The sequence below is a fragment of the Oncorhynchus kisutch genome, linkage group LG25 (genome assembly GCF_002021735.2).
Source record: "Oncorhynchus kisutch isolate 150728-3 linkage group LG25, Okis_V2, whole genome shotgun sequence".
Taxonomy (NCBI): Eukaryota; Metazoa; Chordata; class Actinopteri; order Salmoniformes; family Salmonidae; genus Oncorhynchus; species Oncorhynchus kisutch.
This window is the reverse complement of record NC_034198.2, coordinates 12,506,763-12,522,845: the sequence shown is the minus strand read 5'-3', so window position 1 is coordinate 12,522,845 and position 16,083 is coordinate 12,506,763. Positions and strand designations below refer to the sequence as shown.

Genomic DNA, 16,083 nt, shown 5'->3' with positions numbered 1-16,083 from the left:
ACTCCATCAGGTTTTCTTCCAGAATGGTCCTGTATTTGGCTCCATCCATCTTCCCATCAATTTTAACCATCTTCCCTGTCCCTGCTGAAGAAAAGCAGGCCCAAACCGTGATGCTGCCACCACCATGTTTGACAGTGGGGATGGTGTGTTCAGGGTGATGAGCTGTGTTGCTTTTACGCCAAACATAACGTTTTGCATTGTTGCCAAAAAGTTCAATTTTGGTTTCATCTGACCAGAGCACCTTCTTCCACATGTTTGGTGTGTCTCCCAGGTGGCTTGTGGCAAACTTTAAACAACACTTTTTATGGATATCTTCAAGAAATGGCTTTCTTCTTGCCACTCTTCCATAAAGGGCAGATTTGTGCAATATACGACTGATTGTTGTCCTATGGACAGAGTCTCCCACCTCAGCTGTAGATCTCTGCAGTTCATCCAGAGTGATCATGGGCCTCTTGGCTGCATCTCTGATCAGTCTTCTCCTTGTATGAGCTGAAAGTTTAGAGGGACGGCCAGGTCTTGGTAGATTTGCAGTGGTCTGATACTCCTTCCATTTCAATATTATCGCTTGCACAGTGCTCCTTGGGATGTTTAAAGCTTGGGAAATCTTTTTGTATCCAAATCCGGCTTTAAACTTCTTCACAACAGTATCTCGGACCTGCCTGGTGTGTTCCTTGTTCTTCATGATGCTCTCTGCGCTTTTAACGGACCTCTGAGACTATCAGAGACCTCTGAGACTTGATTACACACAGGTGGATTGTATTTATCATCATTAGTCATTTAGGTCAACATTGGATCATTCAGAGATCCTCACTGAACTTCTGGAGAGAGTTTGCTGCACTGAATGTCAGGCTGAATAATTTTGCACGCCCAATTTTTCAGTTTTTGATTTGTTATCCAATAAATGTCGTTCCACTTCATGATTGTGTCCCACTTGTTGTTGATTCTTCACAAAAAAATACAGTTTTATATCTTTATGTTTGAAGCCTGAAATGTGGCAAAAGGTCGCAAAGTTCAAGGGGGCCGAATACTTTCGCAAAGCACTGTATTTGAAAAGCCAGTCAGGTAAAAAGATTCTAGCTGTGTTCGAATACCCATACTAACATACTGTGTACTACATACAAATTAGTATATACTCCATACTATTAGTTCATTTTAGTATACTGTAAACGAAATGTATCGTTTCAGTTGAGCTTACCAGAAATGTGCCTGTCTACCGGAAGTTGATGCTGTTGCTATGCAACCTCTTGCTAGCTTGTTAGCATAACAAATGACTAGCTAAACATTTTATGATTTTGGGTGTGTTTGTCAATTTAATCTGGAGTTCCAGAGTACGCTCTGGACGTTTGTAAATCCAGAACATTGTCAGATTGTCCATTCCTAAATTCAGAGCACACACTGGATGCTCTGGCCGAGGAGTAGGGTTGATCCTGTAGTCTATCACAGTGCCATCCGTTTTGTCACCAAAGCCCCACATACTACCCACCACTGCGACCTGTTTGCTCTCGTTGGCTGGCCCTCGCTTCATATTCGTCGCCAAACCCAATGGCTCCAGGTCATCTATAAGTCTTTGCTAGGTAAAGCCCCGCCTTATCTCAGCTCACTGGTCACCATAGCAGCACTCACCCATAGCACGGGCTCCAGCAGGTACTGGTCACCCCCAAAGCCAACTCCTCTTTGGCCACCTTTCCTTCCAATTCTCTGCTGCCAATGACTGGAACCAATTGCAAAAATCACTGAAGCTGGAGACTTAATTTTAAGCATCAGCTGTCAGAGCAGCTTACCAATCATTGCACCTGTACATAGCCCATCTGTAAATGGCCCACCCAACTACCTCATCGCCATGTTGTTATTATTATTTATTTTTTGCTCCTTTGCACCCCAGTATCTCTACTTGCACATTCATCTTCTGCACATCTATCACTCCAGTGTTTAATTGTTAAATTGTAATTATTTTTCTACTATGGCCTATTTATTTACTTACGTCCCTAATCTTACTACATTTGCACACACTGTATATAGACTTTTCTATTGTGTATTGACTGTACGTTTGTTTATGCCATATGTAACTCCGTGTTGTTTGTGTCGCATTGCTTTGCTTTATCTTGGCCAGGTCGCAGTTGTAAATGAGAACTTGTTCTCAACTGGCCTACCTGGTTAAATGAAGGTGAAATAAAAAATAAAATAAATAAAAAATCTGAGCGTTCAACGATAGTCAAGCACCCAAGCTAACTGGCTAACTTTGGCTAGCAACTTCCAGACACAAACGAGAGAAATCCTCACTCTGACCATTTTACTCGCCCTAGCAGATCTGGTTAGGCTGTTTTCATGTTATCCAGGGGGTTGGTGACTGTAACTGTGCTGCTGGCAATAATTTAATTACGCCTTTTTTTGCCAACGTTTACACCGGCCATATTCAACGGGTGTTGAGCGTTTGTAAATTCATCAGTTATTCTGCGCGAATATGCTCTGAAATCTGAATAGATTAACAATGTCCATTGAAACACATAATGATTATACCATTTAGCTAAGAATGATGTGAATAATCAAGTCAATAAACGTTGGGTAGTTAGTTAGATAGCAGATAGTTAACATACGATAGGTAACTAGCTAACACACCGGTACATACCCAAGTAACACAAAATGTTCCTGGAACCTAAACCAATGTTGGATTTAGGTTGGGAAAGGTTGTATATTGGTGTTGCAAAACCAAACGTTGTACCAACGTTCTCTCAACATTCCTAAATAAACGTTAAAAAAAGAATGTATTTGAAACATATTCCAACGGTGCCAATTGGTTGAGATCTGGTACTGTTTGACACGTATGAAAGGGAACTCTTGGCCAACATTTATAAACGTTGTCAGTAGTTTTCAAAATAAACGTTTAAAAAGTAATGTATTTGAAACTTAGTCCAACGTCAACATAGCCAATAGGTAGGGATTTGGTACTGTTTGACACGTACGAAAGGGAACTCTTGGCCAACGTTTATAAACATTGTCACTAGGTTTCAAAATGAGCTTTTGCTTGCACTACCATTGCCATAAAAACGCACAGTTCCATCAACTTGTCTGCGGAATGCTGATATGCGCGACCACTTGAGTGCAGACAAGACGCTCTTTTCTTACTGCCCCTTAAGTGAATTCACTGCAGTAACGTCTTCGGGTCACTTGGTAATTTGTATATGTGATAACATGTAACATTAGCTTTTCATTATGCAATCAGTGCTGGTGTTAAATTATTAAACAAATGAATGCCTGGAGTTAGCTAGCTAACGTTACGTTTGTTAACGTTTTAGTACAAGGTAACGTTAGCTTACCTAACTCAGTTGACTCACTTAACGTAACGTTAACGTTAGCTAAGTAGACTAACGTTAGAGTAAACTAGGCTTATTAACACTAACTTTACCGTTATGCTAGTTAACCAGCCAGCTGACCAGCCGTAACATTACGTTACCTCCTTGCCTTGTGTTCTTCGGATCATAATTCTCCTTTTGCCAAGTAAATTACTGCTGCTTCGGATTTCTCAAGCCAAGCCCAGGGTGTGTTCTCTGACACAGATGTTTCAAAGTAACATAGACCAAGTCACCTTGCATTGAAATACAAATAAATGTTACTAGTCCAATGATGAGTTTTAATACTCAGTTACTTTGTTTCAGACCACAGCACCGGAAATAATAGAGAGACAGAAGCCCAAGAAATAGAAGGAGCACAAGCATGGAGTCCAGGGAAATAGTAATGTAATTAGTTGCTTATCCAATTATAGTTCATCAATAGTTAGTAATTAACAGTTTTATATTGTATTTTGTATTTCCTTGTTGGTTAAATAAATAAAAGGTTATGTATTATAGTCCCCTTTTCAGTCATGTAAATAGTTATAAATCCAATCATAGTTAATCAAGAGTTAGTAATTAACAGTTTTATATTGTATTTTGAATTTCCTTGTTGGTAAAAAAAAAAATACCTATATAGCTGAAATTTCCTCGCATATAACACCTATTACCATCGTTAACCAACGTTTGTTAAACATTGGTGAACGTTGGACGTTTGAAACCCAACCAAACCAACGTTGTAAAATCACCATTATAAACGTTTGCCAATGTTCATTAACATTTAAAAAAGGAACTAATAGCCAACGCTGTAAATTACACTAATACCAACGTTTACCAAACGTTGATGACACCTATGACAAACGTTTACAAAATGTAATATGTCCCCTACACTTTAACCAAAACAGAACATTTATCTGAATGCATTCAGAATGTTTAGACAACCAATCCAACACCTTAAAAAAACGTTTATAAAATCTGTTTTTGCTACCTGGGTACTGCTATAATGCTATGCGGTTCGTAACGTTACTTATTTCTTTATTACATTGCTCAACATTTCGTTAAAATGTTTCATAATTAGTTAGAGCAACGAATTTTTATCCGCTCTCTTCGGACTTCAGTTGCATATTTTCAGACATTTTCTTCAAATCTGAAAACGTTGTGAAGCCACGCCCATTTATGAAGAATTGCATTATGGGCTCTAAAAGTACGGAAAAAGTGTCCACTGTATGTACACTTCGTATTTTGGCGAATTTAGTACGACATCCGCGAAATGTTGGCATACTAACTATATCCATACTATGACCAATAAGCATACTATATACTCCCATCACGTAGCCTAGTGGTTAGAGCTGACAAGGTATCTGTCGTTCTGCCCCTGAACAGGCAGTTAACCCACTGTTCCTAGGCCATCATTGAAAATAAGAATTTGTTCTTAACTGACTTGCCTGGTTAAATAAAGGTAAAAAATAAAAATAAAAAAATAGTACGGTTAGTGTATTTTATGAATATTCAAACACAGCTTCTGTCTTAAAGGGGCACTGTCGTATTTTGAGACAGGCTTGAATGTGTAAATAAGCCAATATGCAGAGGGGTCTAATTCTCTAATTCTCTGTATGGTAATAATAATTAATTGTATTTTGTAAAGTGGTTTCTTGCATCATACAACACAATACCGTACAATTTACAGTCATCTACTTGGCCCATGGTGTTACAGACCAAGTTTTAAAAAGTATGAATAATTGTCAAGCCCATGCAATGTACTGTACACCACTTATAGGCTACTGAAGGCTATATCATATAAATCAAAAGTTATGGCCATGTGAAAATGTTATGGGATTTGCTCCATTAGTTTTGTTGGTAGGCCTACATTATGCTCAAATAGCCCATTGACTACTGTCTAAAACGGTATGGGTACAGCCTCAGTGTTCACTGACGAGCAGAGGAAGTTGCACAGAATTCTCACAATGCTCAAATTTCCACTCACAATATCTAAAATTGGCTCAGTTCCCCCAAATTTGGAGGGAACATTGCATGTAACCTCTACTGTATATAGCAACGATAATGGGTTCTGTTTCCTCTGTTATTATGAACTACATTTTTGTCCAATAGACCTAGATGAATGCTCCCCTTTTCTTCTCCCAGTAAAATACTAATTTGTTTGAAGATTAGGCTAATTTTTGAAAATGAAACAAATCAGTTTGAAGAATATAGTGATGTTTTAATTAATATTTGCTAAAAGTAGTAGCTTATTAGCCTGCTCTATCATGAATAAGACTCTTGATCCGTTTTAATCCAATAGGAAAGGAACACATTTTCTCAAATCAATTGTTTGTCTTGGCCTATTCAAATTCATATTTTGGGATTAAATCGAGTAGAGTTTGACAATTTACGGTTAAATCATTTGTTCATTGGAATGCGTTTGTTTTATTAGATCTACTTTACTTCACACGCCGCCCAAATTAATGATTTCTAACAAGCGTGTGCCTCTCCTTTCAATTTGGCTCGTGCGTCCGGTTTGAGTCTTATGTCGTCGATGGCAAACACTGAAAAGAAAAAAAAATGCCCGTTATACCCTCCACCTTTAATCCCGTCAGTGAAATTTGGTCTCGTTTCTTCTTGTCTTGCTCTGACGGGCATGCATGCACCCCAATTTACCCTCGTGACGGGGGGGGGCTCTAATCTACCCATCCGGCAGGGTTTGATCGCAGGCCCGTGTCCTCGGTTCAATGAGACGCTTCATTAATTTTAATATGCGGAGTGTGCCAACAACTGTCAGGACCTCCTAGGCCTATACCCAACCTCACCACGTGTTACTGAAGCTCTCCAACTTGCAGACCAGTCTTCAATACATGTGTAGCCTGTTATTGTTTTATATGGTGTTTTTGGAGAGTCTGTGGTATGAAAAGCGTTACCGCAGTTACAATGTGCGCGGAGAAGACGGGTCACATCTCTTTAGTGGGCACCGGTAAACGGATTAGTTTAAGCACTGCGTATGTGGCAAGTCAATTAGGCTGCTGTTAATGTCGCTTTTTAGACACATTTATGTATCATTATTTCACCCAAGGTTTTCCTCTCTTCTGTGAGCGTGAGGCTAGACCCTTGATTTCAAATATCAGGCCTGCAAATCACTTTGTGAAGATGTTGTAGTGTTTGTAGTCAGGATATCTCATAAAGGCCTATATTATTCCATGGTTGCAATGATAAAAATGATAAATGATAAAAAGGTATGTTTTAATTCAGTTTTTTTTTTTTGCAGAAATAACAAGACATCCATAGCCTATGCTCTGCCATTAGCCTAAATCTTAATAAAATAATGAATAGACAACAAGCTCTAAAAGTGGCCTGACCACACGCCTCCCCAGAGCCAAGCCCCGTGCACCCAGTAATCACTCAGATGGACCTAATCCACTTTTGATGAACTTGGTTAATAGACTTCCTGCTGACATTATCAAAGGGATCCAACTCTATTCATTACGTGCACACGACCCTCGCCACGCCCATAGCATCCTCACAAGCTCTGGCGTTTGTCAATAAATGCTCCCCTTCACACCCAAAACTTTAAGGGACGGGTCTAGAAGTTCAGTTACACGTCTGCACCGTTGAATCTACACCCTACTCAGGACAATGCCACGCCGCAAAAGTCTCTTTGTGCCATTTATCTCCAGAGACGCAGACACTGGTGCGGATTTGAAAGTGCAAGCGCATCGTATAGACGGTCCACATGGAGCTCTTGTGCAGACCAGTTGGATAGAAGAGAGGGCAGAGCGCAGGGGAAAGTGTGACCCGTGCGCTATTGTGGAGCTCAGATTGCCAGGGCTCAGATACATTGAGCAGGACCGGAGCACCATCGATAGAGCGCAAAGGCGTCGGCGTATGGCTGCAAACTCCCGCGAGAGGAGGAGGATGCTCGGGCTCAATGTCGCATTCGACCGCCTCAGGAGCGTCATCCCCAACCTGGAGAGCGACAAGAAGCTGTCCAAGTCAGAGACTCTTCAGATGGCGCAGATATACATATCGACGCTCAGCGAGTTGTTGCAGGACAGGCCCTGCGGCACGGATTTCAGCACCACTGAACTTGAGAGCACCGAGCTAGTGCGTACGGCCCCAACTGGCATGCCAACAGTGAACGATACAGAAGACTCAACTGTTGCGCTACCTGGGCCAGGTGCATACGATACCGCATGTAGAGACAGTGGGAACGTGATGCGTGCGCCCTGCGAAGACCAGAAGGCAGAGCTTAGAGGGTTTATGAACCTGTGGGAGAGAACTAGTGGCACAAAATAACTGGTTTTATTTGTTTGTTCTTCGTAATTGTTTATTTTCTTTTCATAAAAAAACATGTTGATTCGTGTTTGATACCCTATGTAGATTATCTGGCTCAAGTAAAAACACATTTTAACAATTTGGCATCTGACTTTTTCTCCCCCTCACAGTTCGGTCTACTTTTGCACGTCTGAAAGTTATAGGGGCAGTTTATGCTGCATAAAAGAGCAATATATTATTCCAAAACATAACACAAAAGTATCAGACACAGATGTACTGAAAGTAGCAATTTTTATTCAAGTTAAAATTATATACAAGTAACCAAAGACATTCTTGAAATTGGTACAAAGAGCATGTTCCTGCATTTGGCTTTTTACACCTTTTTAAATCTGTCTTTCAAATAACACAACTGAAAATGCTGTATAAAATAAATTGGATTGGATTCAGAAAAGTAGTCTACCATTTCTAAATTTCCAATAGGCAATATTTACAAAAGTATTTACATTGTTCCATCCATTTCCAGATTTGTGAATAAAGCTCTTGTAAACTTCAGAAGTGTTAATTAAGCTAAAAAAACAAAACAAAAAAACGACTGGTGTGGCTCCCGACTACAGCGTACATCAGATTGAAATACAAGAGGCTTAACAGCTTAGAAAGTATTGATGAGGGTGTGTGCATGGAGATGGCTGAAGCTTTAATGTCTGCATGGCTGTGGGTGTGCGTGCGCGTCTTAGAAGAGAAACAAAAACATGTCGGAAATATACAAAGGGGAACGAATGCAACTTTAGGAAATAAAATGGGGAAACTTCATTTCCCCAATTCTGTACATCTTAACCCCAAACAGCCCCACGACCGACTAACCTCCGCATTCAAGCTGGGATAAGAGGATTTTACAGGAGAAAACTATGGGAAACAGCATATAACCAATGAATTAGCTGACAACGTCATGCAGCCCATAGCAGTCCCAATCAAGCCTGAGTTGAACTAAACGGAGAACACTGGCTATTAAACAGGTTGGTTTTATAATGGGCATCACATTATGAAACTCAGAACGGAGTGAGTATGGATACAGCAATCGTTAAACCGAGAGGCTCAGTTCATGAACAACAGCGCTCTTATCAATTCAAGTGCTTAAATTAAAAAGCCAAAAATATATACTGTATCCTTTAAGTCCAGTTGATTTTTTGGAGAAAAGCTTAAAAAGAAATTGAAGCATAGAAGAGAGGAAGAAGAATATAACTTAATGCCAGACTGGCATGTATTTATTCAGAAACAGAAAACCAACACTTGTGTGTTCTACAGCCTTTAACAGCTAGCTGAAGCACTGTGGTCATTCAGACCCAATAGTCTCTGCAGTACAAATTAAAGACAAACATCCATACTTTCCCGTTGGCCATAACCAATAATGATAGGGGGGCTTACAGACAAAATGATGTAGTTCTCTCACGTTAGTGAAAACTACAGATGAGGACCATTTCAGGTTTGTCCTTGAAGAACTACAATCTCCGAAAGTATCGACTTGGACAGAGGTGAGGTGCTCACCAAACTAGCAATTCTCTCATCCTCGCCACTCCATGTACTTCGAAACGGAAAGAAAATCTATTTGTTCATTTCTAAAAACCTTTTTACACTCTCCACTCAACGACAGAGGTTTTTAGAACACACACAAAAAGGACAGTCGTGAAGGCAATAAAAGCGCTTCAGTGCAGTGGGGCCATTGGGCTCTGGGGGCTTTCAGCATTTCAAAGCGGGCTGAGAGCTTTTGCTTTGCGTTCCTATTCCAGTTGTGTGGGTCATTGCTGAATGCTTTCTATGGTTTCAGAGGAGGGGGGGGGGGTTCAGGCACACAGGCACTTTGATGACAAATCGGAAGTAAACAGAGGGAGGGAGGCAGGGAGAGAGACATCTTTTACAGCAGGCAGAAAAAAACAATGGATGGATGTGGCAGATGTAGAAAGAAGGCAACATATCGATTTGGGATACAAGGAGTTTATATAAAATGTACAACCTGAATAGCACAATTGGGGGTATCGAATGAAGAAAAAGGGTCACAAACCCCACCCCAAAAAATATGCATTTAATGAATATCATTCTGAGAATCATAAATTAAAATTTTGTGAGGGAACAGATTTTTTTTTTTTTAAACAGTGTTTGGAACACAGAACGTCTAGAATATAAACGGAAGGTTGTCCTTATTTTATGTTATCGGCTCAGAGTTCTCCTGTTCCAAACAGACGTCACAATAGGAGCGGTGGAATGCTGAAACAGTGCTTCAGTGTTTGAAGGGAGGCCATTGCAGTATGTATAGTGAACGTGGTGTTGACGATGATGAAGATAGGTGGTTGTTATTAGCAGGCTGTGTGTGTGTGTGTGTCTGGACTTGGTCTCTGTGTGAGGCGAGCGAGCGGTCAGCCCCCAGTGTAGTCCCTCCCCACAGAGTCAGGCCTCTAACAGTGCTCCAGATAGTCAATGACCCGAGAGATGGACTTCTGCCCTGCGGTGCCCACATCACACTGTGGAGAGAGCGATGAGAGGGAGGGAGGGATAGAACGATAGAGCAAAGGTCAGTTACCACACACTCTCTCCACACAAATCCCTATTCAGATATAAGGCTACAGGGGCCAGACTGGGATATTAGTCATTAGCCTGTACAAGCTCAATGACACAAAGAGGCCACAATAAAAGACCTTTAAGCAGACACTTGTAGGCAGACATTTTATCTTTTAAAATGTGAGAGAACTTACAGTAAGATTCATGAAATTTAGGAACTTCTTGAGCATTTCTGTCATTATTGAGAAATCTCCTTTGGGCAGGTTTTCCCTCACAGTAGTCACATTCATCTGAAAGAGAAGACAAATGAATCAACACAGAATCCTTTGTTAGTTCTACTCACATTTCCAATCTCTGATGAAATAAACCACAACAGGCAGATGCATAATGTTGTGTCAGATAACAGTAATTCTAGTGAGAAACAAATGTCCGTATCATCTCAGAGGGAAAACAAGCCGTCACTATAACCATCAAATCCGAGGTTGACCGTGTGCAGTAGATTACATGCTGGGTGTCGACGAACGGTGGTGATGCATGTAGAATTGTCGGGGAATTTAAAATAAAATGATTTCCAAATGTTCTGTGGTCAGAGGCGCTAGGACGGCCGATCCACTCAGCCGTCCATTGCGCTGGTGTTTCCTCTTGAAAGCAGTATTCAGGCAAGTTAAGGCTAAAACTTCAGAATTCATTTAATTGAAAACATATCCAGTCCTATAGTGAAGCTAAACAGTTTTTGGTTTAATTTTAAAGGAGTGGGGCACCCTACTCCCCACATTTTTTTGTGTTTTATTGGAGAGGACAGTGGTAGAGAGTTAACGTAGGAGAGAGCGCTACAAGAGCCGGAATCGAATCCATGCTGGAAGCTGTATGTGTTTCATAGGCAGCTGCTTAGACCGCTAGACCAGGCAGGCCACAACCATTTTGTTTTACACGAAACAGAAGTCTGAGGTGTGACCTTCGAGTTAAAACACAGAGCCCCTGTCCAGATTAAAACTACAGCCTGGGATCGGTAGATGTTTATCAGAGAGAGATAATGACCGTGGCACAATCAATCACAACCTAACGGCCCATTGGGAGAGACCGTGAGAGAGAGTCCATTACTAGAGATGCACTAAGCTCTCAAGGCATCATTGAATCGCTAATAACAATCTTCAAAAGAGAAAAAGGCCATTAAAGCAGGGATAAAAATCAACTCCGCTTTTATTTTCCTCTCGACAGTGGGCCGTGAAACTTTTAAGACCGCAATTCTGAAGGAAAACATTGATGGTCCCTGAAAGGCTTTTAAAATGATGGATGTTCACTGCCGATGTTCGAACGAGGCGTCGCTGACGAGTGTGTCTTAATGATGATGTGGGTATCTGAAGTTCAGGTTGGGCACATTGGAAAATAACAGAATATTCAGAAAGGTATACCTGAGGGTGACCTCAGCACTAGCCAAGTGCATCTGTATACAATGGATTCGTAAGCCTTCCCTACCTCTGGAAAAGAGCGTCTGCTAAATGACCAAAATGGTACGGAAAACGTAGCCTAAATCTATGTGTCTGGTGAACAATCCCAAACTAGGTCCATGTCATCCATTATGTAATGATGGAACTGTCATTACAGAAAACTTTTTAGTTATATCTTGGATTCATCTCTTATTTCCTTCTGTTTTTGTGTTTCTTTTACATATTTTTTAATCTTCTTCATTTGAATGACCTTTTGAAATACACTTTATATAAAACCTTTGATTTGATCATTTAGAGAAGCCGTGGTGCTCAGAACGTCAGGAGAGTTGCCTTACCGGACTCCCCTGGCAGAGACAGCCCAGTAGCAGAGCAGTGTAGGAGGCCACGATGCTGTCCTCCATGTGCTTCCCAGCATGCTGCAGTGCTGCAGAGGGAGAAGAGAAAGAGTCGCCAATATTACGACAACATCCGATTCAGCAATGCCTCATTTATAATCCAAAACATAGGTTCTACTCAAGTTACCTAATGTCAGTATGGATCTATTACATGTTTTGATTTATTTAGCCTTTATTTAACCAGGTAGGTTACCTTTGGTAAGATCTAGCTCCTCATTTTCCTCCTCTTTCTTGGCCTTCTCCTTCTCACTGACTGCGTTGGTGTTGTTGTTCTCCGAGGCCACCCATTGGATCTCGCCACCAGACTCCTGCCACTCGCCGCTCTGGTCCAGCTTGGGTTTGGGCACGTCATTGATGAAGTCATCCGTCTCCGCCTCTGCCGCTATGGCCGCTTGCTCCCGCTGGAGGAAGAGCTGAGGGCGCAAAACACATCCGGTCAGAAAGGTTTGCGCTTGCATGTAATCAGTTCATCCACCCTTCCAGATCTATGCCTAAGAGAGATCGTATAACGCTCACTGAAAATGTACGCGGTCTCTACACAACCTGACCCATGAACACTAACACGCGCGCCCGGACACACACCACATCGGCTCTCTAACCCACCTGCACCAGGGCAGCGATGGCAGTGAGCGATCCTTCCGTCTTGAGCTCCTCTTTGTCAGCCACCAGGACAGAGTTGAAGGGAGCTCCTCCGTCCATCTCCATCTCCATCAGACAGTGGCGGTTCCTGGCACTGTACTCCACCAGGTTGATCAGCAGACCCAGACCCTGCATGGAGAACCATCGCACTTGAGACATACACACACCTAGAGTACCATTCTCTAAGACCCAGACCCTGCAGACACCAGTTGTGTCCCAAATTACACCCTCTATGGGTCCAGGTCAAAAGTAGTGCACTTTAAAGGGAATAGAGTGCCATTTGGGAAGCAGAGACAATCCCACCTCAAAATGGACATACACTTCAATATCATCCCCTACACTTAGACCCTTATCTATCAACTAGGTCGAGTTGAAACACATCCAAGTAAGTTCCTTACAGAGGAATGGTAATCGAACTGGGGACAAAAACAACAGGAAAAATCTAGGAAGTCAGGGCCCGTATTCATAAAGCGTCTCAGAGTTTGAGTGCTGATCTAGGGTCAGTGACCTTTTAGATCACAATGAACACAATTACATGGACAGGAGAGACCTGGTCCTAGATCTCCTACTCCGAGACACTTTATAAATATGGGCCCTGGAAACCCATCTAACCAAAGCCATGGCTGCAATGTGATAATGTAATGATGATGCTCACCAGTACTCGGATGTCGAACCTCCTCTCCTGATGAAGGTACTGTGGGACGCGGAGCACACAGTTCAAAGCTGTCATGATCATGTCCTCCTGCTCGCCTGTCTTCGTGCTTCCCCACTCTACACACACAAGGGGTAGAACATACAGCTGTGATGATACCAGCACTGCGATATTTTCTCCATAGCATAAATGAAAACATGAAGTAGACCAAACCCTTTGGTCCTTTAAAAACCTGCTGTTAGTAAAATATTGTGCTATAGCTTGGAAAAGAAATAAAATGTGAATCATGATGACAACATTTGTTTCATTAGAGCTGTTTTCCTAAAGAAGTTAAACCTGCTTTGTGTTAGGACTCCTTGCCATGAGGCTAACAAGTACAGCGATACTGGTATTGCCCCGACCCTAGTAAAACAAAGTTACGATGGGACCTCAACAGTTATGTGCATAACATTTTTGGGAAGCTGAATGTCTTTAGGTGTCATCTTAAAGCACTTCTATGAACGAGCGGCGAGTGCACAACGTAGTGTAGGTATTAGAGATTCTGGGTTCGAGGCCAGGCTCTGTCGCGACCGGGAGACCCATGGGGCGGTGCACAATTGGCCCAGCGTCGCCCGGGTTAGGGGAGGGTTTGGCTAGCAGGGATATCCTTGTCCCAATGCGCACTAGCGACTCCTGTGGCGGGCCTGGCGCAGTGCACGCTGACACGGTCGCTAGGTGTTCCTCCGACACATTGGTGTGGCTGGCTTCCGGGTTAAGTGGGCATTGTGTCAAGAAGCAGTGCGGCTTGGTTGGGTTGTGTTTCGGAGGATGAACGGCTCTCGACTTTCACCTCTCCTGAGTCTGTACGGGAGTTGCAGCAATGAGACAATCGGATACCACGAAATTGAGAAAAAGGGATAAAAAAATAAAACAATTAAAAAATATATAGTTTAGGTATGCAAATTTACTCAATAACCATCATAATTTACAACCACCGCAGTGGCATTGGCCCGGTCAGGACAATCTATATCCAGATGATACAGTGTGTGTGTGTGTGTAGCGCTCACCATTGTCATGGGTGAGGTTGAGCAGCACGCCGATGATGGCCTTCATGCAGTCCTCCACGGCCTTACCCACATTGCTGTGGCTGGCGTACGGCAGGGCGGTGCCCGCTGAGCACAGGGCACTGTTCACCCCAGTCTCCTGGCTGTAGCGCTGGATCATCTCCTCGCAGTGCCACAGGGCCCTGTCAACAACGCACATGGGCAATGGGTTAGCAATGGGTTATAGCACGCCCGCATGCTTCCCATCCGAAACAGTTTGTGCATATGTTATAACGACATTGTGACATTTTTGTTTGTTTTGGTCTACGGCAAGGGTTTTTTCGCCTGTTCGTGTACACTTTTTCTCTCGAGGCAAGCCAAAAGGTCGGTAGCCAAAGTGCACGCCCCTTTATCGGTGATTGGTCAACAACAGTAAGGATTCTTCAAATAGGCGTTTGTTGTCATTAAGCAAAAGACTAATTGTTAATTTCATTAACATATTTCACTTGAGAAATACTGCACCAAACATCCTAGATGCAAAAGTGTGCGACTAAGAGCTCTCAAAAATCGAATAAAAATTATTGAGTTATCTTAGATCAATTCTGAATATTTTAAAGCTTTGCGTCTCAAGATAGACAAAATACTATTGCCGCTTTTTAAAAATTTGTTTTTCAAGTTAAGTTTTTTTTTAAAGGAGTATATGCAAGCACACTCGATTGGTTAAAATGGCGACACCAATGAGTAATTAGTTTATGTATCAAGTCAAGCACAACATCAGTATTGAATTACAAGGTACTCGGCTATATAGCTCATTTTCCATTTATGGTCCCTTATGCCAATGTCTATTCAAGCTTGATAGTTTCTCATTTTGGCATTGAACTTATAGCCTGCCGATGTTGTGCTGGGAAAGAATAGTCTTCATATTTGATGGGAGGATTGTTTAATTGACAAAAGACTGGACTGAAAGTATATGGATGTGGGCTCTGGAAGGACTTCACACGGAATTAAAACACTAAACAGTGCGTCTGGAAAATAAGCTTTTTAAAAAGTTCAAAAAGGGCAACAATTCTTCCTATGAGATTGTTGTATTGTTCAGAAACCGCGATCGTATACATGGGGAAACAGGCCCGCAAAAGATACAAGAGCAATAACACGTCTCTAGTGTTTCTCTTCGCATATAGACACCATTAGTCAGACAGCATCCCAGCCAATACCTTTGAAAAAGGCAGTGTGCAGCGGGAGAGAACAGAGCGTAAATTTCACCTATAACAAAAAGGTTAGCAACAGCCGCGCACGCCGGCAGCATGGCTAACTAGAAGCAAAACAGCTTCATGCAAAATAGCAAAATAATGAGATTAGAGATAATGGGGGTCATTTATTATTAAGGCAGAGAGGAGAGAGGAGGAAGAGTTCATTCATTAGAGTGGGGAGGGGGGGAGCGGCGGTTGTTAATGAGGGCATCTGAGCTGCTGTGTGGCTCGACCCCTCTGATTTCTCCCCCCCCCCCCCGTAATTGAATTAGCGCAGCAGCGATCAATGCGGCTAGTGAATCCTCTGTGTAAAATCTGACAGCGGTTCTTTCTTTTTCCCAGTCGGAGAGGCCTCCTGGCTGGGGGTGCAAGGGCAGTTCACCAAGGGTGAGGCAGGGGTTAGGAACCAGAGCAGGGCGGTCAGGGTCCCGGCTGCAGTCAACGCACCCTGCCTGGGACGAGGCTAATTCAGTTAAGGACGGAAGAGTTTAAACAGATAAGTGGCTGTGGTGGAACGAGGCGGGTGGGGGACTGGGAC

General features: G+C 42.4%; 2 protein-coding genes across 5 annotated transcripts in view; one reads left to right on the top strand and one right to left on the bottom strand.

The window, feature by feature from the left end:
- Positions 1 to 6,883: 6,883 nt before the first annotated feature.
- Positions 6,884 to 7,958, top strand: atoh1c (atonal bHLH transcription factor 1c). Its single transcript, XM_020460415.2, has one exon. It carries the CDS (start codon positions 6,951 to 6,953, stop codon positions 7,608 to 7,610), a length of 660 nt encoding a protein of 219 aa, XP_020316004.1. The 5' UTR covers positions 6,884 to 6,950; the 3' UTR covers positions 7,611 to 7,958.
- Positions 7,959 to 8,825: 867 nt separating this feature from the next.
- waplb (WAPL cohesin release factor b) overlaps positions 8,826 to 16,083 on the bottom strand; it is a 61,583-nt gene continuing 54,325 nt past the window's right edge. For all 4 annotated transcript variants that reach the window (XM_031805215.1, XM_020460247.2, XM_020460248.2 and 1 more), the window contains 7 exons: positions 14,320 to 14,498; positions 13,277 to 13,392; positions 12,586 to 12,750; positions 12,176 to 12,395; positions 11,923 to 12,011; positions 10,334 to 10,429; positions 8,826 to 10,102 (listed from right to left, as the gene is read on the bottom strand). In XM_031805215.1, coding sequence (XP_031661075.1) covers positions 10,037 to 10,102; positions 10,334 to 10,429; positions 11,923 to 12,011; positions 12,176 to 12,395; positions 12,586 to 12,750; positions 13,277 to 13,392; positions 14,320 to 14,498 — 931 coding nt within the window. In that variant the 3' untranslated portion in view covers positions 8,826 to 10,036. The remainder of the gene's footprint in view (positions 10,103 to 10,333; positions 10,430 to 11,922; positions 12,012 to 12,175; positions 12,396 to 12,585; positions 12,751 to 13,276; positions 13,393 to 14,319; positions 14,499 to 16,083) is intronic.

What these genes read in the sequence shown, in the direction of transcription:
- atoh1c (XM_020460415.2), top strand. Translation starts at nt 6,951, where the DNA reads ATGCCACGCCGCAAAAGTCTCTTTGTGCCATTTATCTCCAGAGACGCA.